At 50.1% G+C, this 24,922-nt stretch overlaps 8 protein-coding genes across 8 annotated transcripts; 6 read left to right on the top strand and 2 right to left on the bottom strand.

Annotated features, from left to right (window-relative positions):
- Positions 1-202: 202 nt before the first annotated feature.
- Positions 203-775, top strand: FTJAE_5459 (uncharacterized protein; the record flags this gene model as incomplete). The annotated part of the gene is made up of 2 exons (XM_037351968.1): positions 203-579; positions 637-775. 2 exons carry the CDS (start codon positions 203-205, stop codon positions 773-775), a joined length of 516 nt encoding a protein of 171 aa, XP_037207451.1.
- A 795-nt stretch (positions 776-1,570) lies between these two features.
- On the top strand, positions 1,571-2,788 carry FTJAE_5458 (triacylglycerol lipase; the record flags this gene model as incomplete). Its single annotated transcript, XM_037351967.1, has 1 exon — positions 1,571-2,788. One exon carries the CDS (start codon positions 1,571-1,573, stop codon positions 2,786-2,788), a length of 1,218 nt encoding a protein of 405 aa, XP_037207450.1.
- Positions 2,789-5,685: 2,897 nt separating this feature from the next.
- Positions 5,686-7,294, top strand: FTJAE_5457 (tyrosine 3-monooxygenase tryptophan 5-monooxygenase; the record flags this gene model as incomplete). The annotated part of the gene is made up of 4 exons (XM_037351966.1): positions 5,686-5,697; positions 6,200-6,549; positions 6,739-6,826; positions 6,926-7,294. 4 exons carry the CDS (start codon positions 5,686-5,688, stop codon positions 7,292-7,294), a joined length of 819 nt encoding a protein of 272 aa, XP_037207449.1.
- Positions 7,295-8,477: 1,183 nt separating this feature from the next.
- On the bottom strand, positions 8,478-8,966 carry FTJAE_5456 (uncharacterized protein; the record flags this gene model as incomplete). Its single annotated transcript, XM_037351965.1, has 1 exon — positions 8,478-8,966. One exon carries the CDS (start codon positions 8,964-8,966, stop codon positions 8,478-8,480), a length of 489 nt encoding a protein of 162 aa, XP_037207448.1.
- A 1,858-nt stretch (positions 8,967-10,824) lies between these two features.
- FTJAE_5455 (phosphatidylinositol phosphate phosphatase) lies at positions 10,825-14,947 on the bottom strand (the record flags this gene model as incomplete). The annotated part of the gene is made up of 5 exons (XM_037351964.1): positions 10,825-12,097; positions 12,155-12,374; positions 12,428-12,657; positions 12,724-14,253; positions 14,301-14,947. 5 exons carry the CDS (start codon positions 14,945-14,947, stop codon positions 10,825-10,827), a joined length of 3,900 nt encoding a protein of 1,299 aa, XP_037207447.1.
- A 1,516-nt stretch (positions 14,948-16,463) lies between these two features.
- FTJAE_5454 (PRP39-pre-mRNA splicing factor) lies at positions 16,464-18,794 on the top strand (the record flags this gene model as incomplete). Its single annotated transcript, XM_037351963.1, has 5 exons — positions 16,464-16,532; positions 16,606-16,821; positions 16,872-16,975; positions 17,369-18,574; positions 18,626-18,794. The coding sequence occupies 5 exons, from the start codon at positions 16,464-16,466 to the stop codon at positions 18,792-18,794; spliced, it is 1,764 nt and encodes a 587-aa protein (XP_037207446.1).
- A 2,112-nt stretch (positions 18,795-20,906) lies between these two features.
- On the top strand, positions 20,907-21,983 carry FTJAE_5453 (cytochrome c peroxidase mitochondrial; the record flags this gene model as incomplete). The annotated part of the gene is made up of 1 exon (XM_037351962.1): positions 20,907-21,983. The coding sequence occupies one exon, from the start codon at positions 20,907-20,909 to the stop codon at positions 21,981-21,983; it is 1,077 nt and encodes a 358-aa protein (XP_037207445.1).
- Positions 21,984-23,437: 1,454 nt separating this feature from the next.
- Positions 23,438-24,789, top strand: FTJAE_5452 (oxidoreductase; the record flags this gene model as incomplete). The annotated part of the gene is made up of 3 exons (XM_037351961.1): positions 23,438-23,842; positions 23,900-24,187; positions 24,241-24,789. The coding sequence occupies 3 exons, from the start codon at positions 23,438-23,440 to the stop codon at positions 24,787-24,789; spliced, it is 1,242 nt and encodes a 413-aa protein (XP_037207444.1).
- Between the last annotated feature and the right edge of the window lie 133 nt (positions 24,790-24,922).

Genomic DNA, 24,922 nt, shown 5'->3' with positions numbered 1-24,922 from the left:
CTGACGTCGTGTTCTCCATATGACCTTTGATGGACTTATAAACTACCTACCTCGCTACCTACCTAGTCTTGTCTCGACTTGAAAATCTGGTGTTTGACAACATCAAACTTCACAAATTAACATACCTCTTATAATTACTATAGGTATACAACCTCTCACTTCGTACCAGACACACATACTACATTCCTCTAGTACCCTCACAATGCAATTCGGACTTTTGTTTCTTTCTGCTTTGCCCGCGACTTGGGCCGCACATCTCTACGCGGTTCCCCAGAGTCTTTCTCTTCTCGAGACCAGTGCTGAAGACAATGGCTGCACACTACCCGATACCTACCGCATCCAGAACTTCAAGGCAGAGTCTAAAGACAGCGGCAAAACACTCAGTGGCTTCGACTTTGTATTCTTCGACCAGGACACCAAGTTGACGACTCCTTGCCACAAGAACGCTTCTTCAAAGGCCATCACAGGCTTGGGAGGCAGAGATCGGTTTGCGTGTGACAACGACGCAGTGGAGTTCATCTGGACTGATGATACCAAGAAGCTATGGATGATGGAGAAGGTCTGTCAACAACAGGATGGGTAAGTCTTGAATTCTCGATCTTGAAGAGAAAAAGTGCATTGACAATGGCCCAATAGATCTATACCATATGAGGCCAGTGGCAGCATCATTCTCAACGTCAAGTGTGCCAGGACTGGCGGCTGCTCCAGCAACTCGACAGACCAGAAGTCATCCTTCACTAGCCTTCAGCCCGTGAGGGAGGCTCCTCCTTCCTAATAAATCGGTCTATGACGAGTAAGATCTCGTGATCTTGAGTCGTGCAGAATCCAGCTTGCCCGATACCTGTCAGGCGGGCTGCTTTGTCACTTGTCCAATAACAAAACAAAACACAACTGGACGTATGAGGATGGCAGTGAAGCGAGGAAAAGGCAGAGACAATGTACTATTAGTACCAGCACTGAATAGAGGTTCGGCTCGAAATATCGATATGAGCAATTATGTAATTTGTTCATGATTTCTTCAAGATCTTTTATTCAGGAACAAAAGCCGACTTCCGCCTCCAACGTGGAAGAATGTAAAGTGGGTCTATAATCCGGGGTAGTGAAGTCTCATTGACCACTCAGAGTGTCTCATTCGGCTCTAAATAGTGGCAACGAATGGCGCTCCTTTTTCATTGGTCATTTGTCGGCCTAAACAGGTACCGCCAATTCTTGTACATGTGCCGTATGACCTCAACAGTTTGGAGTGTCATTCACGAGACCTGTCAACCCTGATCTTGACCTCTTCCCTTGATCTGCCTGCTATTTCAGCTCTCGTCATTATGTGCGTTGAGGCTAAAATCAAACACTCCTCAATAATCCCTCGATGATGCATTGCGTCTTCTTCCTCATCCCGTCCATTCTCAATTCAGAGACCTTCTGAGTCGTTACTATAAGTTGATTCTACAACACACAGCGAGGATTGGGGACGTTTCCGATATTGGAAGGGGGGAGAAAAAGATCAACGCATTTATGGACGCGTTTGCAGCTTTTCAGACTTTGCAACTATCAGCATAGAGCACCACGTTACACCATGCGACTCAAATTTGTCAACACGATGAGGACACTGACTCTTCAGCTGGTTCTCGTCACTTCATGCCTCGCTCTTAGCAACCCATTATCAATACTCAGGCGCAGCAGTAATAGTCCTGATACCAAGCCCTACGGCATATCTGTGCCCTTGTTTGCAACACTCGAACGTCTATCGCGACTCGTCGACATTGCCTATTGTATTGGCACCACGGGAGTCAGGAAACCCTTCGACTGTGTCTCGCGCTGCAGCGAGTTTCCCAGTCTCGATCTCATCAATACGTGGAATACTGGCCCTTTGCTCAGTGACAGTTGCGGCTATATCGCTGTTGATCACGGTGTGAGACAGCGCGGAGGCAATGACGCTTACATGGCCGGTGAGCCTGCTATTGTGGTGGCCTTCCGCGGCACTTACAGCATCGCCAATACGATTGTCGATCTGAGTACTGTACCGCAAGAGTATGTGCCGTACCCGTCTCCTGACCACGGTGGAGAAAGCCCTCCTGACGAACCAAAGCACCAATGTACAAATTGTACGGTGCACATGGGGTTCCTCCAGTCCTGGAAGAATGCTCGACGCCTTGTGCTTCCGCAATTGAAACAGCTGAGGCTCCAATATCCTTCTTATCCTGTTCAGCTTGTAGGCCATAGCCTAGGAGGTTCCGTCGCTTGCCTAGCTGCACTGGAGCTCAAGGTATCTCTGGGGTGGCAAGACGTCATAGTCACAACTTTTGGTGAACCCCGAGTTGGGAATGAAGGGCTCGCTCGCTTCGTCGATGAAGTCTTCCACCTAGATGGCCAAGAAGATCTCGAGGGACGACAATACAGGCGGGTCACTCACAAGGAAGACCCCGTGCCTCTGCTTCCTCTGGGTGAATGGGGCTACAAGTCACACGCAGGTGAGATATACATCGCCAAACAGGAGCTCAGCCCCTCCGAAGTCGATATTTACATGTGTATCGGCGATAATGATCCGAAATGCATATCCGGGGCAGACGACTCGTTATGGATGACGATACGCCGCTTGTTTCACGTCAAAGGCCTTCTAACGGCCTCGGACAAACTGGCCGAGTTGAACGGATTCCCTTCCAGATTCAAGCTATGGCAGCTGCTGTTTGCTCATCGGGACTACTTCTGGAGACTCGGCCTCTGTGTACCAGGCGGCGACCCTGCAGATTGGGGCAGAGGACGGTACCAAGCACCGGAAATGGAGGAGCTATGATTTCTTTTAAACTTATTGTGTTTGGGTTAGCAGGCGTTGACGATATGGAAAAGCCTGCTTCAAGATATCTCATGCATATCAACTTAATGGATTAATACATATGAAGGGCTAGAGTATCAACAAGTTTGAAATCAAATTTCTCATGTAATTCATCAGGTATTCGACAAATCCAATGTAGTCTCAAGCGTCTAAACCCCAATGACTCATATTCTAGAACCACCATATGGACGAAAGAGAACAGATTTTCTACTCCATGCCAACCAGTATATCTAACGTGTTGTTCAAAGTCCTACTTGTACGATTTTCTGGTGACCTGGTCCAGCCAGTCCCGCTCACCACGGGCTAGACGGAGCGGAAAGCTCCACCAAAACAAGCCGAACCAGGATTATTCAAAGTCATGCCAAGTGATAAAGAAGGGTCCCAGGCTAAAAGAAGTCCCTGAAAGTAAGATTTCACCTTGGGGAAGACTACTGGAACTCAGACTTATTCAGCCTGGTCGACTTGTTTCAATGCAGACAGGTCATCATCCCGAATACCCATCATAATAAGAATGAGATAAGAGAGAGCATACACATTCCCGCTGCTGAGCTGTCTGTACTGTATGAGGCAAAACCGGTTTCCACGGCTCTGGTGGAACGTGGGCTTCGGATGATTGCAGATGGGTCCGTGGGATCAGAGGAGAAATGGTTCAGTTTAACAGGGGTTTGATGAGCGAAAGAGCAGCTATTTAGCTTCAGAATGCAAAAAGAAGGGTCTCATCGAAGTCGGCTAGGTCCGTTAACGATCAAGACTATGTACAGCTTACAAATGAGGTGAACTTGACAGCTACAGCAGGGCATGCCCATAAAGTGGAATTCCTTGAAACGAACAGGATATCACCAAACTCTTAGCAGCTAAACAGTTTCCGTATCCCAGGTTCGCGGATTCCTGGTCAAGGATGGGAAAACCGAGGCGTGCAATATGACATGGAGGGGTTGCAGGCAAGCGGAATGAGAATGTCAAGCGTCAAGTCACAAGGCAGGGATTTGACCCGTTCAAAGCGAGATGGGCAGATGCAGCCCAGCCAGGCCAGCAAAGAGTACTACTTTACTGGATCTTAGTCCAGAGGAATTCCATAGATGGGGTTCTATTTCTTGATGGAGACAAGTGCGAGAGCTGTGGACGGACTGTCTAGATTGTCTAATTGTGCAAGAAGTCTTGATCCAGGTTTCAGATAGTGGTTTTGGTCTTGGCTTGATACATATATCGCAACAGGCGTCTCAGAGTCAGGATCAGGGTCACAGAGTCCAGACTGTACCGAAGTGGTTGGATTTGATAAGCTCTTAAACGCTGGAGTGGGCGGTTAATACGACGGACGATCCCAGGAAATGAGTTCATCTTGTGCAAAGCTCTCACGACCTGTAATCCAGCAAGATAGGATTGTCATGTGCTGGTGAGCTCTGTAAGTCTTAACGGTGGAGGCGTATGAATGGTACACTCTCATGTGCCTTTTGGTGGTAGTGGCAGTCATAGGCAGACAACAACAGATCATCACTGGTCAGGCCTCTCGGATCTCAGACTTTCATCATCAGCCATGATTCGTGTGTGGGATGCGTGCTGCCGTCCGTGGCGGGCCTGGAGATAACCAGGACAAGGGCCCAATAGAAGTCGCCTCATCAGCCCCAATGAGGCTGATTCTATTATGATGCAGAGACAACAACAACAACAACAACAACAAGCATTGTGTGATTTCTCTTAAAAGCAGCTTGCCGTAAAGGCGGCATTAGCACGTGCATATCAGCACTATCCCCTGTGAATCAAAAGTAGGGAAAGGAAAGGAAAGGGGTCTGTCTGCACAGGCGTGAATGAACTGGAGGAGAGATTGGCGTCAACTGCCAGGGCTAGTGAGCACCAAGCATCAAACAACGGCCAGAAAACTGTTTCGTTTGGTGGAAGAGGGGTGAAATCAATGGAAGGGGGGGACTCATCTCTGTCGTCACTTTTTTTTTTTACGCTCACGTGGCTCCCTGTGCATTGTTTATGTACATCCGGCATGGATGGCATGGTATGGCATGGCAGCCTGGGGCCCAGCCAGGACAAAGCCCAGCCCAGGTTCCTTGAGTTTCTACTAACTAACGTTAACTTATGTACAGGTAGCACACCAAGCTCCGCAGTCTCAGGGACTGCGGGCACTGGGCTCAGATTGGATTGCTCCAAGATACCCGGACCTTACCTTCAGTATTGGATGCACTGCAATTTAGATGAGGCGGGCAGCTATGGCGCACCGGGTTCCGTCTGGACTTTTCAACGGGGACATGTTCCGCTAAACGGGGAGATCATATCGGCTCCCCTATTTTCTCCTCTCTCTCTAGTTAATGGCACTGTCGGTTGTCTTGAAAAGATCCATTCATTATTAGAGCGGTGACTGGGTTTGTGGTGCACTAATGTAGATATGCGGGTTAAACAGTTACCAAGAAGTGGGAGTCAAAGGCCCAGAGGCCAACAGCCCGGGCCCAAGGCGACCCTGGGATTGGGCGGGCCAGGCTGTTCCTTGGGCGATACACCCCTAGAAGCCATCCATTTGGGGGGAGGGGAGCTGCCCGCTGCCTGTCCTCGGCTGGCTCCCATTAGTACAGGGCGCTGCCAAAATCCAATTCTAATGCCCGCGCAATATACGTACCTCTACCTCGCTCATTCACCCAACGCCTGACCCGCCTAACTACACCTCAGTCCAATCCAATCCAGTCACTGGTCGCTCTACCTTACCTTACTTTGCCTTACCTCTACTCATCCCTCTCCCTACGCGCCCCCCAACTCTCAACCTCAAAAATTCAATCTCTCACTCAACCTCTCTTCTCCCTGTCACGACTACTTCCACTTCCTTTTTTCTTATCAAACAATTCCCAATATCTTCCAAAATGGCCACCGAGGTATGTATTCTCCCTCCCGGTTTCTCTATTCTTCTCCAGAGATGCTCTACCCTTTTTCCCTCTCGGCCTCCTGTCCCGCCGAAGGCCGCACAACCCCTCAATCCTCAATCGAAGCCCAACATTGACAACCGGTGACAACACCATGAGATTCCTCCTCCAAGTCCACGATTCGTCCGTGGCCTTAAACTCTCGGTTATGTAGCCTGCGATCATCTAGAGGCTTTCTCAACTTGTCATCAGGCGGTGTTTCTCGATTCTCTTGCCTCCCCTCCCCCTCCCTGCTCATCTCATCCATCATCCCCATCTCTCTAATCAAAATGCTTGATGCTGACTCTCATGGTGTGATAGCGTGAAAGGTTTGTCTACAACATCCCGTCCCGGATCTCTTCCGACGCTATCGGCGCCCTGCCAATACTTTGGCTCGTCCAGCTCGTCTAGGAATCCAGATCCCCTTGGAAGGACATCGTATCGCTGACATCGTACGTGTTACTCACTATAGCAAGACCTTCCTGGCCCGCCTCTGCGAGCAGGCCGAGCGCTACGATGAGATGGTCACCTACATGAAGGAGGTGGCTAAGCTAGGCGGAGAGCTCACCGTTGACGAGCGTAACCTCCTCAGCGTCGCCTACAAGAACGTTGTCGGCACCCGACGTGCCTCGTGGCGCATCATCTCCTCGATCGAGCAGAAGGAGGAATCTAAGGGCTCCGACAAGCACGTCTCCACCATCAAGGACTACCGCAACAAGATCGAGACCGAGCTCGAGAAGGTTTGCCAGGATGTTCTCGATGTCCTCGACGACTTCCTCATCCCCAACGCCGCCACCGGCGAGTCCAAGGTCTTCTACCACAAGATGTGCGTTTTTATCTTCCCCGCCTCTAGCCTGAGGCCCCTCGTCTTTCCGCCCTTTTTGTGCTCGCTCACGCAGCACTACACCCATCTCGCTACATGCGTGCTTTTTCCACTGCCGAAAAAAAAAAATCAAGCAAACCATTTCTTAATTTAGTTATCGAGAAGCTGACCGTGTTTCTTTCTGATGAATAGGAAGGGTGACTACCACCGTTACCTCGCCGAATTTGCCTCTGGTGAGAAGCGCAAGGGTGCTGCTACCGCTGCCCACGATGCTTACAAGGTAAGGCTAAATTAAAACCCAACTACCCCCCACCTCCGTCACATGCCGCAAGATCCGGGCCGCTGGTGCCCCTCGCTGACAAGTTTTGCCCAACCACAGAGCGCTACCGATGTTGCCCAGACTGAGCTCACTCCCACTCACCCCATCCGTCTGGGTCTCGCTCTCAACTTCTCCGTCTTTTACTACGAGATCTTGAACTCCCCCGACCGTGCTTGCCACCTCGCGAAGCAGGCCTTCGACGATGCTATTGCCGAGCTCGACTCCCTCTCTGAGGAGTCCTACCGCGACAGCACCCTGATCATGCAGCTCCTCCGAGACAACCTCACCCTCTGGACTTCTAGCGACAGCGCTGAGGGCGAGGCCGCTGGTGCTGCCGATGCTGTCAAGAAGGAGGAGGGCGAGGCTGCCAAGCCCGCTGAGCCTGCCGCCGCCCCTGCTGAGGAGCCTGCGCCTGCTGCTGCCTCCTAAATCTGTCAATAATCCCCCTCGATACCACATGCGTCTCGGCATATAGGAACCGAGAGTATTCTTGCCCCGGTTACACTTGTCTGCCCCCGGACACACGGATAGCTGGGCCTGTCTTGGGCGGGCTGGATGATAGTACGAGGCTTCTTCTTTTTGCGCGGTGCGTTGCTTTTTTTCCCATGGCGATGGAGAGGGAGGAATCACAAAGGGTCTGGTTTTCTGGCAAGGGAGAGTGTATGGCGTGGATTCTTTCATCTTGTTTTGTCCGTCGGACTAGTAAGAAGGGAAGAAGGGAGCAGGAAAATTCGACCCGCCAACACTTGGTGATGACGGCTATTTGTCTTTTTTCCTCTCTTTTCTACCTGGCAGATAAATCGCAAAGTTTCCTCCCCTTTTCACACATCTTTTTTTCTTTGGCCTACTTTCCGTACCTAACATCTGTGTATCTCTCAATCCCCGTCTTGTTGGTCATTAAGAACGTGGACAGGGCTTAGCCCGTCCTGATGGATCGTCACAAAGAAGGCTTTCTCATGTTAACGCTTTTTCCCCCAATTGTCTTATGTCTTTTATGTTTTTCTGTTCATGTCTATTGGTTCGTTCTCAAACGCAACCCCCCTGAAGAGAGGCAATGGAGAGATGAATTGTTTCCTGTTGTTTCTAAACAAAGACTTGTCCCCAAAAATTAACCCCCTCTACATTCATGTTCACGGGTACCGAGAAAAAAGTGGCGGTATAAGCTGCCCCTTGGCTTTTCCGATCTGAAGCCTCTCAGAGCTCTGCACTGGTGACGTTTGTTCTCTACTGACATTTTCCTGATGTTGAACTGTTGCATCTTCCCAGCGCTCGTGTTCCGTCTTTCCATTCACGAGCCGTCTGCTAAGGAGGTTTCCGAAGTTTGCATATGTTTTAACGTCAATGTCGGGCGGGACAGGTGTCGAATGTGATAGTCTCTCGTACCTGAGATTAGAAAGATTGGTTTACACGTGCATGCTAGTCTGGGTACGTGGAATTGTCTGTGAAGGACATTGATTAATGAAGAATAAATGCTATATCATGACACATGTCGACATGGCCTCGGCTGCCTATTAAGAAGTATGTAATGCTGGCACCGAGCCGTTGGTAAGCAAACGTGACAGACGCTATGCTTGGTAGCGAGTGCTGATGCGTCAGTCCATTGGCGACGCTGTCACCGTTCCTCGATGCGACGGTTGAGTAACCTGGCTGCTCGAGCCAACCTCTCTTGCTTCTCCTTCAAGCCATTTCCTTCTTCGCTATCCCTCTCCAGAATGCCGCCTTCTTCGTCCCTCGCGTCCTCTCCGCGAGCCACCCTGTTCTCAAGTCCGCGGTACATGGCCGTGCGGCCATCTGGGGGAAGCTCGGCGGCGGCGGCAGCCATGTTGGCAGCGGTGCGTCTCTTGGGCCCAAAGCGCCAGCTGATGCGCTTCCACAAGCTTCGGGGCTTGGAACCAGCAGGTGATGGAGGTGTAGCAAACGAAGCATCTGGGTCGGGATCTGGAGTGGCGGCGGATGAAGAGGATAGTGATGATGATAGTGACGGGGCCGTGGGGAGGTGTAGGGCTGAAGCGACTTCGGTGCGCCAGATGTGAATGCGCTCTTGCTTTGCAGGAGGCATGAGGGGGTTGATCTTGGTTCGGTGATCTGAATTATCGGCCATGGCTGGTTCTTTTACCGTTGAAGCTGATGTTGATAGGAGCAATTGATTAACTGGTTGTGATTGGGTAATGGGATCCGTAAGGAGATAGATAAATGTTGGATTACGAGGCTCAATGCGTATTGTGTGATATTAGTCCGAGGCCAGTCGGAATTGTGAAGCTTGCCATCAAATGAATAGTCTGCCGTTGGTGATGATGAGAAGCGGACGATGAGGACGTCGAAAAAAGAATATCAGTAGCTCATTGACAATCTTTGTTTTTGAGCGTCGTCCAGCGATTTCATCCGTGTACGCCAATGACTCGTGCAGATCGTACGAAATCGTACTATCCAAGGGCCTGAGCGTGCTGGAGCTGGAGCTGGATCTGGATCTGGATCTGGGGGTTGTGTTGTCTCTAAGACTCAAACACTCGAGACCAGACAGATGAGGCTTGATTGCGACGGCCTGTGATGATGTTCCCGAGGACCAAGAAGGAAAAAAAGCAAGCAACCCTGACTGGAGGTTCTCTTTGTGAGAAGGGAAAAGGAGAAATTGCGATCAAGGGTTTAGAAATAAGAGAGGCAAGGCGAGGTCAAGCAAGGCAAGGTAGGTTCGGTTCAAAAGTGATTGGAGCTAAGGAAATCACGGACCGGGGACGATCTCTTTGGCTTCGGGAGAGAGACAGAGAGGGGCGGGTTTCTGAGCGTGGGCCAAGGATGATTTAGGTTGTATACTACTAAGGTACGATAAGTAGGTGGCTGGACGTCTTAGGTTGAGGTTGAGTCTGAGGCTATCGAGGACTGAAATTGGGAACTGAGGGCATCTCAGGAGAGCATCAGAGATGGAGGAAGAGAAAGACAAAAAGAGACGAAGGAAGAGAGAGTGTGTGTGGTTTAGGTCGAGTACATATCCGTACCAGGATGGATGTGATATGATTGATACATAAAATCATCAGCGCTGGTCTAGATCGTCCAAGGTCAACCAAGGTCTCGTGCTCACGACAGGGAAGGGAAGAGTGCAGCGTGAACGGTAACCTACGGCAGCCATGGAGCGCTACCATCCAGTGTGTCCAGCATGCACCTCCCTACGATGCAGTGCATGAAGCGCTGCAGCCTCAGTAACTGGGTAGTAGGTACTTTACCTCAACTGAACTGTGGATACTGTATGGAGTATCGAAAGTGTCGGTGACGGGGACCAAAGGTTCGTGCCGAACTCATCAACACCACTTAACGTTAAGCCCAAAGAGTCAGCAGAGTAATTCTGACAAAACAATCAGATCAGTCCCTTCACGCCCGCCAGATACCGAGAATTATTTCATTGGAGGTCTCCATCTGTGGGGCTTGGTCATGAGGCCTAGATCTCTAATACATAAGGTACGTACTGTACAATAAATCCCTCCACCTTGCCCCTCCAGGGTAGCAATTTTACCTGCACTACATTAGGTACATTACAACTCCATGCCAAGTGGCCACCACAGTAATGCATCACCCGACGAGAGGCACAATTAATTAAATTAGGTGCGTCCTTGGCGATACTGATCTATAGAAATCACCTGCCGAAACGCGCCGCTACTCCCATATAGGGGCTTTTCTTGACCGACTCGTGGTTAGACGAATGGGGTGACACATGATTCAGTTGCTGGCTCACATGCTGAGGAACATAAAAAACACCAACAGAAATAACAACATCAGTTGGCGAATCTCTGAGCCGATAACCAAGTCGTGCTTGTACTATTTACTATTTACTCTTATACTAAAGGCATAACCATAGTCATAACGCAAGCCACACCTCCACAATTGATTCAAGCCCATCAAAACGCTTCCCAACGCCTTGCATCCCAATAACTAAACTAACCTAGACCTGCAAACCAAACTCACTTTTCCTATGCTCTTGTGCTCGGCTTCAGCGTTTCCCACCCTCCTACCTCTTGACCCTCACCTAGGGATCCTAACAGATCCGTAGATCCTTGCCGTTGATGCTGGTTTTGGTCCTGTTGCGCTAACTGCGGCTTGGGCTGTACCGGCGGTGCTGCCCGGCGAGATGGCACCCCGCCTGTCATACCGGGCAGCCCTACCGCTCCGATCGAGCTAGACGGTTTTGCGCCGGTTCCGTTCATGCCAGGCTTCGGAGGCGCTACGGGCTTCCGTGAGGCGGCTCCGATGCCCTGTGAGTGAGGACTTCCTGTGAGACCTTCGGTGTGAGCCCTGGTTGGCAGCGGTGGCCGAAAGTCGTCATCCATGGCAATTTGGCTCAGTGCTGGGCTTGAGCTTGGCGATGTCGTGGTCAGATGTGCAGGCTTCTTTGCTACCGGCGGCGCAGGTTTCCCAGCCTTGCTGTTCTGCGAGAACTGGGACGCATGAGAAGCTGCCGACGTAGGCCGAAGAGGCGGAGGCAGCGGTTGAGTCTGCACCCTATTGAGACCAAACCCATTGCTCGGTGGTGTCTGTCCCATTGCTGCTACTCCTGATGTTCCTCGTCGCGGGGGTGGTGGCGGTGGTGGCGTCTCGACATGGCCTAAAGGAGCATTGCCATCTAGGAGATTCATGCGCCCGACCTTAGCTGGCAATGCTGACGGGTCATATGGGGGTGGCAGCTTTCGGGGCTGAATACTCGACCCCGATGCCATGACGTTGGGCAAGTTGACCTTTTCAAATGGTGAACTGGACATGCTGGACAGAGATGCCTTCGACGACGATCTTGGAATAGAGATCCAGTCCGGCTCTTCAGTAAGACCAAAAGGATTCGAAGGACGATTGGGATTGAGCCCCACGGCTTGCCCGTTTCTGGGTTTGGGCACAGGTACAGCGGCACGAGCGGGCTGCTTGTTGTCGAGCCACCACTTCTGGCGATCCGAACTCGCGGGAGGAAGCCCTGGCTCGATAGAATCGTAGCCAATGAGATCTTCATCATCGCTGTCCTCGCCAGTGCCAAGATGAGCTGTTGCGTCTCCGACCTCTGCCTTTCGACGTTGATACAACTCCTTACTGATCTTGTCTCGCAGCTGCTCATCCACGATACTCACCCTGCATTCGAAAGCAGCATGGACAGGTCGATGATCTGAGAATTTGAGAGGTGCCGAATTATACAACATCTGTCTGAGGTTGGAACCCTTCCTGAGAATGCGATCCGTCCACGCAGGAATGCGAGCTTTCTCACTGTAGTCTCGTCAGAACTCGTGAAGTACAAGCACCGATACATGAAAGTGCACTTACGAGGTATCATAGTCATCGGTTCCTATGTCAAACTTGTACGTCGGAGGGAACGTGATGCGAGCTTCGGAATAAAAGGGGAACGATAATCCAGCTACCATCTGCAGATTGAGCTGATCGTTCTCGTATAGCGTCTCAAAGTCACGCTTCTTCACCAACGCACGCGTGGTTTCCGAGTTGAGCCCAATGCGATAGTTGAAGTCGCCCAGCCAGATGACGGCGTCTGTTTTTGTCAGTATGCGTGGATTCAGCGAGCACAGTACCAAGAGTACTTACCATGATCATCGATTCCCCGGTTCCGCTGGAAGCGCAAACCGTGATGGATTGTTGCATAATCCCGGTTGCGTTCATCGTAGTTTGAAAAGCCAGCCGCCAGATGCGCTGTGACAAAACATATACGAGTGTTGGCATAGTCGAATCGGATCGCCACAGCACCCTTGTTTCCAGCCATGCCAGACATGCCAGTCTTTTTCACGCTACCCTCCACGTTCTTAATGTTGGCCAGACTAGGCGTCTTTACAAAAATGCAGAGTGCTGCTCCAACCAGCTGCCCGCTCCGTAGCAACACATACCTCTCACCCCCCAATCGCTTTTGTCGATCGTTAAGATTGCGCTTCACGGCCTGCTCCCATAGGTTCTTCCGTGATGGGTCACTGTTCATGATCTGTTGCGGACTGAGCTCTACAATTTCTTGAAAACCAACAACATAGATGTCCGGCTGCGCAGCTCCCAAGGTCTCCGGGAATAGCCAAGGGCCAAGATCATCATCGACGCCTTCGGTACGGCCATTGAGGTTGAATGTGCCAACCCATATGGTGATGCTGTTGTACGACGTGAACTCGCTGCTCCTCTTGGACAGTTCTGTTGAAACAAAATCGCTGATGGGATCGAAGAGAAGGACCGGTGCTTGCCCAACGAGGCGACCCAAAAGCATGTCAATAGTGATTTGACGAGAGGGGTCGAGGAAGTTGTTGTGGTAGATACGTTGGACAGACTTTCGCACGTCAGCCACAGCTCCTGCAAGAGACATCTTTCCGTGACGCGTGAAAGATGACTTGAGCGCGCCTGTCCCAGCATAGGTTTTGGACAAAGAGTCGCCGTTGTCTGCCCAGAGACTGGAATGTCTCATCCAGAAGTCAGAGGCAGCAAATTCACCCCGGTGCCCAAGAAAGGCCTCAACTGCCATCTGTGAGATCATGGTCTGCACAAGATTCGTTCGATCAAGGCAGTCCAGACAATTGGTTCGGAAGACACCCTCCTGAAGAAGCACAACCACCATACGAGCTTGTCCAGAGCCATCATGGTCGTATCTCGGTTCGCTTGTCTCCTCCGCAAGAAAGTAGGCAAAGCCGTCCGTAGAGTCTTCGATATAGCGGCGAATATCTCGGGCAGCCTCATATCCCGCTGGCCCTTTTGTTTCTGCGTGGAAATCGTAATTGGTTTCTCGCAAAAGAGCATGATCCGAAGATCCGTCTGGGCCAGCACGGCTTAATGGACAGTGTTTGATACCATTGTGGTAGAGTGTACTGAGCTCAACCTCGCCAGGCTTTGTCTCACTAAGAAGATTGATGACATGGACAGCTCCGTACGATTGCTCGAGCTCCTCAAAATGTTTGTTGAAGGCCGGCTGTGTCCCGTCGGGAGATCTGGTGACTGTGATCTTCTGTCGACCGGGGATGAGGTCGGCGGCTTGCTCCCAAAAGACAGGCACTGATCCGCGCACTTGAGCGTAGGAAAACATGGTTCCTGCCGGGCTCCAGAAAGTGGTTTCAGTCTCAACAAAGTTTGCCACGTGCCCATCATCATCAATACCTCGTGAGTTGAAGCGAGTTCCAGCTCTGCGACAGGATAGTCGAGATATGAGAGTCATAAAAGAAGGCATTCCAGACTTGGGATTCTTCAGGGGCGAAGAGCTTAGCGGAATTGTCATGGTTTTACAGAAACCACGAATTGCTGACGTCAGTATCCGTGATGAATCAAGTGCAGCTCGTTCATTAGGCATGAGACGGGAACGAAACTCGACAAGAGGACTAATCATGAACGAGTTCCAGAGAAACCCATCGTCAAAATTGTCGATTTCGAACGAGTTGGAATTGATTGGTCTATCTGCTGTCAGTCTAATGCTGTACAGGATCAGTTAACAACGAACCTGTCTTGGAGCCGGTTTGTGAGATCGAAATCTGTACTGTAGTAAAATGTTCCGTTGCTTAGTAGGTTGCGAAGCTCATGACATGGGTGCTCCACGGCAACTTCTCTTCGACCAAGGCCTTGCCCATAGGGACCAGATTGCACCGATGCAGAATCCGAAAACTCCGGATCAAGTGATTCGAGAGGAACAACATCGTCGTAGTCCGCGCTACTCAGGCAGTAGAACGCTACTCCATTTATACGTTCAACAGTCTCGCCAGGCCGCAAGGTGGCAGCACGTGTCGCATGCGTAATGACGGATAGGAAGACCTCGCTGTTAACTGTGATCAAGCCTAGTGTTCCGTAGATCGGCCGATGTGTCAGACGGCGATAGTCCTGCAGCAAATGCCTCGACACAGGTGCGAACTCGACCATGCATTTCGATACCAAAGCTTCGCCGGGGTTTCCGCGGCTCCTCGTAGACGCAGCTAAGGATGTAAGCGAGCCGTTCGCGATGGCTTCACTGGTGGAGGTAGTATATCGAAAAATCAGAGTGTGTGAGGTTGAAACAATGGCGATGGATCGATGAGGGTAGTCGCGTATGTAGAGCTCGCACGACTTTTCGGGAGAGGGAGCCTGGGAAGAGTAGGCCCCTGAGGAATATTCCATCGTGTATTGTTCAGTAGGATGACATGGAATGGATTGAGGATGCAAGGTCAACGTGTCCACGATAGGATTGCGCTTGCGAATGCGAAATTATTTCAATATCTCTTTTGACTCATGATTGATTGGAAGTGTAAGATAAATTTTAAAGACAGGATACTTTCGGGCGGACGTAGTTGGGCTCTGTAGGGTTCAGCCAATGTTTGGATGAAGTTTTGAGCTTTGGGCGTTAGACAAATGTAAGAGGCACTGGATTGGACTGGACGCTCTACAAATGACGTTTCTCAGCTGGGGTACCATGATGAGAGACCCCTGACTGCTAATATGGTAGCCAGTGGACGAAGCCCCACCATTGGCATCTATGTACGGATACCTTAGTCACATATTGGATCTTCGAGCTTTGGCATGAAGCATCTGATCACGATACATTATTATCATGTAAGCCCATCTGCGGTAGGCGAGAAACTCTTGGATAATGTCAAGAGCGCGAAGTTGGGGCATTGGCTTCTAACTTCAATTGTCAAGGTTAAGACCAAGTACCTCTGCAGGACCGGTGATACTTTAGCAGACTTTTTGCTATCAATGTTAAAACAAAACATCAACCTCTGGCAAGATATAGGATGGTGATAAAACTTCATATCAGGCTACGAGACTCTGCCACGAATTCTGGCCGGACCAGTAAGCTTCGTATATACCCGCCTAAGTGTTTAATTTGGTTTGGAGAGAAGAGTTGCCCCAAAAAGATGCAATGACAGTCCCAAACAGACAGCCCAGCCCGTTGGAAGATCACCATATGACATGATCAAGATGCGAGGTAGGTATCTCAAAAGAAAAAAGTGGCCCGCAAGACATGTGCAAGATCCGTGATATGTGATCTTGTCATGAGACACAAGATTATATATGATATTGTCGAGAATCGCAGACCGTCGCGCAATGATAGAAACAAAATGACAAGGGAGCTTCAGATTCGAAATTGAGATCATGCTCTCTAAAAGAGAGCGTTCATTCTCTTCCTATCATATGTTTATGTGAGAATCATCATGAGCCCATTTTAGGATAGAGAAAAAAGAGAAGAACTCTTCTTCCTGCACGGCTTCGCCAAAAATATCTGCAAGCTTTCTTGACGCTGAGTCATCCTGAAAACGGCAAATTGTTGGCCCGGTTTGGATCTGAAGACCCATGTCGATTGCGGAGACTTGCTGGACAAGTACAGACCTGCTTGCATCAAATTCCCTGGTAGCACCAATCTACGACTATTTTGCGCGTCTTGACGTGAGCACGTGCATCCGAAGTTCTTTGGTCAGTGACTAACCCAGAAAGTACCTGGAAAAAAAGAGCTTGTCTGCGGCGCGAACTACCAGCCCCTGCCTTTCGCGACAGACGTGAGCCTCAAGCGTCATCTCCTATCTACAAACCTCTCAACTTCAAACCCGCACCGCGAGATCGAACATTTATCGCTAATTTCCTAACCTCAATTAAATCGCGCGATTCTGGGAGACGAAGCACTAAACACTCTAACGTCATGAGCGACTTCGGTCATTTCGGCTCCGATGAGGAGTACGCAACTGTGCGCAAGCACAATGCTGAGGTGGTAAGCTCCCGCCTATTCTCCTCTTCTTTCTTAAACTCGAACTCGAACACTGACCGTTTTATGCAACAAACAGGAGTCCGACCCCGATAACTTCGAGCACTGGGAGAACCTCATCAAAGCTTGTGAGACATTGGAGGGTGGCTTGAATCGCAACTCAAGCCCTCAAGCACTAGCGACCTTCCGCGATGCCTACGACAGATTCCTCATTAAATTCCCTCTGCTCTTTGGGTATTGGAAGAAATATGCCGACATGGAGTTCAACATCGCCGGCCCCGAGTCTGCCGAAATGGTCAGCACACTCCAAACGTTGCTTGCGACACGGCTGACAAAGTGCTTTAGGTATACGAGAGAGGGTGCGCAAGCATCACCAATTCTGTCGACTTGTGGACGGACTACTGCTCCTTCAAGATGGAGACAACCCATGACCCACACCTCGTCAGAGAGTAAGTTCCATTTGGATGGTTTCCTTCCCCTTCCCTTAACATGCCTTCTGGCGCAGTATTCCCGCTTGACCTTAGTGGTCTCGGTCGACATATCCGCGAGGGCTCTACACTCTGCTATCAAAAGTGTCTGATGGTGAGATATGCCTGCGATAGCCCCTTTAGCCGGGACGCTTTCTCACGCTCCCTGCCAGGCTCTGTTGATGCTCAATCCGTGCTCGTTCTAAACTCCAAAGTCGTCCTTGCGTTACACGTCACCCGCACTCGTCGGTAGAACATGATATCGGTTTTGCTACCCACTCGCACAACCATCTTCCCCTCTGTATTAATCCTCTCCACCCTTTCCCCTGAGTTATCCCTTCCGCAATGAGCCCACTTGCTAACCTTTTTCTCTAGACTCTTTGAGCGAGGATCAGCCTTTGTGGGACTCGATTTTCTTGCCCATCCTTTCTGGGACAAGTACATTGAGTATGAAGAGCGTCAGGAAGCACAGGACAAAATTTACGCCATCCATGCACGAATCATTCGCATACCCATGCACCAGTATGCGCGTTACTACGAGAGGTTTCGATCGCTATCGCACAATCAGCCCATGACAGAGGTGGTGTCTGCCGAGATCGTCTCACGTTTCAGGGCGGAGGTCGAGGCTGAAACAATTGCTTATGGCGGTGGTCCTAAGGCTGAGCTGGAGATTGAGCGCGATGTTCGTGCAAAGATTGATGCCATGTACTACGAAGTTTTCACCGCGACGCAAACTGAGGTATCAAAGCGCTGGACCTACGAATCGGAGATTAAGAGACCCTACTTTCACGTTACGGCTTTGGAACACAAGGACTTGGTAAACTGGCGCAAATACCTGGATTTCGAGGAAGCTGAAGGTAATTTCACACGAATCGTGGCGTTGTATGAGCGATGTCTTGTCACATGCGCTTACTACGATGACATCTGGTTTCGATATGCCCGGTGGATGAGTGGTCAGGAAGGCAAGCAAGAGGAAGTTCGCAACATCTATGCACGTGCTTCGACGATGTTTGTGCCTGTTAGTCGACCAGGCATCAGACTGCAATGGGCGTACTTTGAAGAAAGTGCTGGCCGAGTTGACGTTGCTCTTGACATTCATGAGGCAATCCTTCTGAGGTTACCAGACTGTGTCGAGGTCATTGTGTCTTGGGCTAATGTCCAGCGACGGCAGAATGGCCTTGACGCTGCTGTTCAGGTGTTTAAGGATCAGATCGATTCTGCTACGGTAGACGTGTACACCAAGGCTGCCTTGGTTGCAGAGTGGGCTCTTTTGCTCTTGAAGGCCAAGGGTGCGGTGGAAGAGGCTCGCGGGGTTTTTATGAAGAACGTGCAGTGGTGTGCGGACAGCAGGTTATTCTGGGATCGATGGTTCAACTTTGAGTTGGATCAGCCAACGAGCCCCGAGAATGAGGCTCAACACAGCGAGCGCATGAAGAAAGTATTCGACGAGCTTAGAGAACGAAGCCGACTCTCCCCATCGGTTAAGAAGGAATTGACCCAAGTATATCTCACATACTTGATCGAGAGAGGCAACAAGGATGCCATGAAGGTATTCTTGCAAATCGACAGGGAAATCTTTGGGTAAGTTGATATGTTCTCCGATACTATTGAAAACCAACTAACAATCTAAAGGCCATCGTCGGTAGCCAAACTTTCTACCGGCAGCGGCAAGGAGAATGGGGCTGCAAAGGGAGAGCTGGACGAGGACAGCAAGCAGAGGGCCGAGGCCCAGTACTCTCACTTCTACGAGACTCATGGTGAACCGGACGCTGATGCGCAGGGCAACGCAGACTTCAACTGAGGGCGAAAAATATGATGGACAGAACTGGACGTGAAAGGTGTTGGAGGCGCTGGTATCCAGGAGGACTTAATCAAGTGTGGGGCACTCGAGTTGTACTATAAACGAAACGGCGCCCCTGCATATACAATAGCAGATGTGGCTTGGATGAACCTGGGGGATAAGGTATGGCTATTCAGCATATTGCTGAGTCTTGAAGGTTGGAAGTTGCCTTAATTTGACGGGCAGAGAATTCTTCTTGATGACATATCACAAGTTGTAGACGAGATCTATATATATCCTTGAGCATGAAGCGGTTGATGAGTGGAACATTGAACTGGTGTCTGGCCCAGATCTTGTGGGGTAACGAGCACTTGCATTAACTAGCTTCTTATTAAAAGCGGCCATTGACAACAACCGCCAACTTCCAGCTCTGTCTCCGCCGGAGGATTGTCGGAGAGATTTTGTCTCCGGGACTCGGGATGTTGAACCATTTGATGAGATTACTATCATGGCTACTGATGTACCTAGGGAGGCACAGAGTGACAGAGCCTGCAAGTCTGAAAAAGGGAAATTCATGAGTTTGTAGATGATTGCTTGGAGAGTAGAGCAGCGGCCAAAAGTGATTGGACGTATTCATGTGGCTAGACATGTGCTGTTGTATTAGAATCTGACTGTAATTACTCCGTAGCTTCAAAGTGGCTGTTACTACATGGTCTGGAGTATCTAAGTTGTAGTTTGCTGATATGACGAAATCACATGCGAGAAGCGATTTGGAATCTTTGGGGTAGACCCCTGTTGTCGAGAAAAGATTCCATAAGTACCCGCTTGTGGAGGGCGTTGCTGCGCTTGTACCTGGAAGCAACATACAATGACAAATCTTGTTTCGATATCAAAGATTTCATTCAGGGACATAGTCCACTCAAAAAGAGAGGTATTCCATCACAACGACGCTCTGGTCTGATCCATGGTACCAGAATTGATGTTGAAACAATCGGAGACCGACGTCTTGTTTCGGATTCGGGTGGCACGCCGTGCTGCCTGATGATCTCCGTGCGTTAGCTGATGAGGCGTTGGGATTCTGTAATGGAGGGTTACTTTCAGGGTCCCAATCCATCAGAGGTTTTCTCTTGTCTCTCCGAATTCGACTAGTTGAACTCTGATGGTTGGTTGCCTCGTGGCTCACAGCCGGGAGGGTGTCCCCTTTTTGGCCTGACACATGGACACCGTTTTTAGACGACTTGTCTCATGAGCCTCATGTCGAAGTGTTTACTAAATCATAAGCGGGCATAACGCACAATGCTTCAAAGAATGACCCCTGCTGTTCCTCGACAGGCCTCAAGCATTAGCAACCTCTCAGAGGCGAGAGAATCTTCATTACCAAGGATCTCCACCGACTCCACCCGATCCATAAGAGCGTCATCCCCGCCAGGCTTGATAAAAGAAATGGGGCTGAGATATCAAATTGGCCAATTGCTGGAGTTCAATTTCAAGACATCGCGCCGGTTCATGAAGCCGGGTACAGCTCCGAGGCGAGAGTACCTGGGGAAGTTGAGGGTGATGTTAGGAATCAATTCGTGGTGCGGATACACCGATGGCTGTGGTAATTATCTGAAGGAAGAGTCTATCAAACCTGAACCTCAGTGAATAGTAGTAATTTCATCATGGCCTCTCCGATCTCGGATCACGTAAACTGTCAAAGATTGAAACCTCACTCCGGCACGGAAATGGAAAGGGCTTGGTTCAGCAACCCTCTAACCCTCCCGCCATGAATCGTGTCCCCGGCAGAGGTTATCAGTCAGGGTCGGGACTGCCTGACTTTCTGGCACTGACACGGCAGGTCCCCGTTCCGCCCTCGGCTTCCCGCCACTTCAACCGACACATCCCTTCTTAATAGATGCCACAGACCTTCTCTCACCTTGACTCATTCTTCTTCTCCTTCCATCCTTTCTTTACAATTCCTTTGGAGTCACATTTCCAGAGCGTCTTACCACTTTGTACCTAATCTTACACATACAAGGTACGTTCACACTTGAGCACTACAGTATTAGGACAAGCTTGCTCCCCCTGGTAGCCTCGATAAAAAAGCACACTCAACACTGTCTTTTCAACTTGTAACTTACGTTTTCTCTTAAGATGGCCTCCGCTACCCGACAATTCGCCCGCGCGGCCACTCGCGCCACCCGCAACGGCTTCGCCATTGTTCCTAGACAGGTCATCCGCCAACAGGGTCGCCGATACTATTCTTCTGAACCCGCACAGAAGTCATCTTCCGCCTGGGTGTGGTTGACTGGTGCCGCTGTTGCTGGTGGTGCTGGTTACTATTTCTACGCCAACGGTGCTTCTTCCGCTACCCCCAAGGTTTTCAACCCTACCAAGGACGACTACCAGAAGGTTTATAACGAGATTGCTGCTCGCCTGGAGGAGAAGGATGACTATGATGACGGCAGCTACGGCCCCGTTCTCGTACGTCTCGCTTGGCACGCCAGCGGTACCTACGACAAGGAGACTGGCACTGGCGGCAGCAACGGTGCCACCATGCGATTCGCCCCTGAGGCTGACCACGGCGCCAATGCTGGCCTGGCTGCTGCTCGCAACTTCCTCGAGCCCGTGAAGGAGAAGTTCCCTTGGATCACCTACTCCGATCTCTGGATCCTTGCTGGTGTATGCGCTATCCAAGAGATGCTGGGCCCTGCCATTCCTTACCGACCTGGTCGCTCTGACCGTGATGTCTCTGGTTGCACACCCGACGGGCGTCTTCCCGACGCCTCAAAGCGCTCTGGACATCTCCGAGACATTTTCTACCGTATGGGCTTCAACGATCAGGAGATTGTCGCTCTTTCCGGAGCCCACGCTCTTGGTCGCTGCCACACTGACCGATCAGGCTACGAGGGTCCCTGGACTTTCTCCCCTACCGTTCTGACCAATGACTACTTCCGCCTCCTTGTCGAAGAGAAGTGGCAGTGGAAGAAGTGGAATGGCCCTGCCCAGTACGAAGACAAGTCTACCAAGTCTCTGATGATGCTTCCTAGCGACATTGCCTTGATCGAGGACAAGAAGTTCAAGCCTTGGGTCGAGAAGTACGCCAAGGATAACGATGTCTTCTTCAAGGACTTTTCCGACGTTGTTCTCCGACTATTTGAACTCGGTGTTCCTTTCGCTCAGGGTACTGAGAACCAGCGCTGGACCTTTAAGCCTACAAACCAGGAATAAGTGGTCGAAAAATGACAGAGAGCTGCTTGAGATGCCTATGAAGGAACTATGCGAGGAGTGAAATTGGTCGTCATATCATCGATGAACTTGAAGAAGAGCGATATCCGGAGTTTTGGTTGTGATTATTTGGGTGCTGGTCAAGATCGCCAGCCTAGGTATTGACCATGTCATGAGTTTTGACAACATGAGCGTGTCAATAGACTAAGATGTCTATCGTCTTATACGGTAGAGACCAAAAGAAGAAGAACTCTTAAGAAATCTTGAACTTTGTGTCAGATCCTGCTATAATGTGTAACGTGTGTAATGTGTCTTGAGTGAGACCGGCCCGGGCCGCAACTGTAGATACCTTAGCCATGATGGTCGATGACGGTGTCTTGTCCAAGGGTCTGACAATCGTTGACCTTGTTCCTGCATCTGCCGCACCAGGCATTTGACTTTTATTGATTGTTTTCGAAGTAGTGTTGCTGATCATTATTTGATGCTTGGACCAAAACTTTGAAAGTACACATACATATGCAGAGTCAAGACCTTGGTGCGTGGCTATACCATACGATATGTTACATGTGTCCTACTTCGTATACTTAGAGTGAAGATGCAGATACTCAGAGATGCCAGTCTTGAGGGACGGAAAGAATAGATGTCACAACAAGTAAATGTCTCGATCTTTCGATCTTACGTCTCTTTGTGTCATTTCAGTGCAAGACCTAACTCTGAGTAATGCATATGTTGCAAACACTCATATTCCGTCAGTAGTCAGTAGTCAGTCAAGTCTTATATTCAATAGAAACAATCCTCATTTGATTCAGACAGCCTCTTATTCTGTGCCCTTGATATCGAGATGAAGGAACATGATTTAACAAGAACTCCTTTGTAAATGTGTCTGTCATATGAGAGATGAATGCTTGACTTTGAATGATAACGTTATCAGCCAGAGACGTAGAAGAGGGGCTCGGCTTGGCCGTTTTGATTATTCAGCGTTTGCTCGCAAACTGGACATTAGAAATCCAAGAGGGAAACGATTGCTGGATGTTACAGTTGAGCGACGGAGCGATAATGATTGCAATAGCTTTAGTAAAGCTGGAAATCTATGCTCGCACGTCATCGTTCGCTTTGCTGAGCAAACCATGACCCTCTTCATGATAAAGAGAAGCAAGATCGCCATTGAGGTGACCACGGATCAATTGTTGGTGATATAAATACCATATTTTCCCACTCTCTGCCTCCTTTGATATAAAGATAGACAAGCGACCCCTAGAATTGCGTTTATATCCCGTGATTATTTTTTGGTGATTCGGTGGACACTTGGAACCCAGTGGAATTGCATCAACACGGCGCATGATTCTGCAACCCGGTCAAGAGCCTCGATCGAATCCGACTTGAGCATAAATACTCGCCACGTCGACAACCCAGTCAACCTAGACAGCCCAGTTGACTCCTCAAGCGCACGTACAACCATGGGCAACACAAACATCGAGAACAAGGCAGCCTCCGGGGTGCCTTACTTCACCCCGGCCCAAGAGCCACCGGCCGGAACCCCGCTCAAGACCGATTCGGCCCCGACGCTGTTCAAGCCTCTCCGCACCCGTGGCGTTGAGGTGCAGAACCGCTTTGTCGTTTCTCCTATGTGTACTTACTCCGCCAAGGATGGCCATCTAACAGACTTTCATCTTGTTCACCTTGGCCAGTTCGCCCTTCAAGGTGCTGGCCTCGTCTTTGTGGAGGCCACCGCCGTTGAACCTCGTGGTCGGATCAGTCCTGAAGACTCTGGTCTCTGGGATGATAGTCAAATTGTTCCCCTGAAGCGTATCACAGACTTTATCCATAGCCAAAACACCAAGGCTGCCATCCAACTCGCTCATGTAGGTTCACTATCCCAGGAGAAGCCTCGACGTTCTCAAAAATAACGTGTCCTTCAGGCTGGCAGAAAAGCGAGCACAGTTGCGCCTTGGATCGGCGGTACTGTAAACAAAGCACTTGCTACCAAAGAAGTCGGCGGCTGGCCAGATGATATTGTCGCCCCCAGTGCTATTCCGTTCGCTGAAGACTTTGGTACACCTCACGAGTTGACGACTGAGGAGATCAAGCATCTTGTGCAGAAATGGAAGGACTCTGCTATAAGAGCTGTCAAGGCTGGCTTTGATGTCATTGAGATCCACGCGGCTCACGGCTATCTCCTGCACCAGTTCCTCTCCCCTCTCTCCAATGTAAGTAGCATTGATAGTCGCTGAGAATAGTTGATCAACTGACATGATCTCAGAAACGAACAGACCAGTACGGAGGTAGCTTTGAGAACCGTACTCGTCTCCTCTTTGAGATCATTGAAGCTATTCGGGCTGTTGTTCCTGAGGAGATGCCCGTCTGGGTGCGGATCTCTGCTACTGAGTGGATGGAATGGAATAACGAACCTTGCTGGGATCTCGAGAGCAGTATTCGGCTCGCAAAACAGCTTCCTGACGCAGGAGTTGACGTCCTCGACATCAGCAGCGGAGGCAACTTGAAGGCGCAAAAGATCAAGGTCCATCAAACCGTCCAGACCGACCTGGCAGGCAAGATCCGCGATGCCGTCCGTGCTGATGGAAAAGAGCTTCTCATTGGAACTGTTGGTTACATTACAGATGGTCCATTTGCTCGTTCACTCGTCCAGGAGAACGAGGATCCCAAGGCTGATCTCGTGCTTGCTGCAAGACAATTCCTCAGGGAGCCCGACTTTGTTCTCAGTGCGGCTCATCAGCTGAACGTTGATGTCAAGTGGCCGATTCAGTATCACCGTGCGCCACCTAAACCTCGAGGACCTCACAGCAAGTAGAGAAGTGGGAGACACATGTAATGATGCACGAAGCACTGAGAATTGAGCACTATCAAGCCATAGAAAGATAGCATCGAATTGAACAGGACTACGACTTTGAAAGCTGGAGACCTCTTTGAACCTTCCTTGACTT

The sequence above is a fragment of the Fusarium tjaetaba genome (assembly GCF_013396195.1).
Source record: "Fusarium tjaetaba strain NRRL 66243 chromosome Unknown NRRL66243_c0000105, whole genome shotgun sequence".
In the NCBI taxonomy this organism is placed as follows: Eukaryota; Fungi; Ascomycota; class Sordariomycetes; order Hypocreales; family Nectriaceae; genus Fusarium; species Fusarium tjaetaba.
This window is presented reverse-complemented; position numbering and strand designations above follow the sequence as displayed.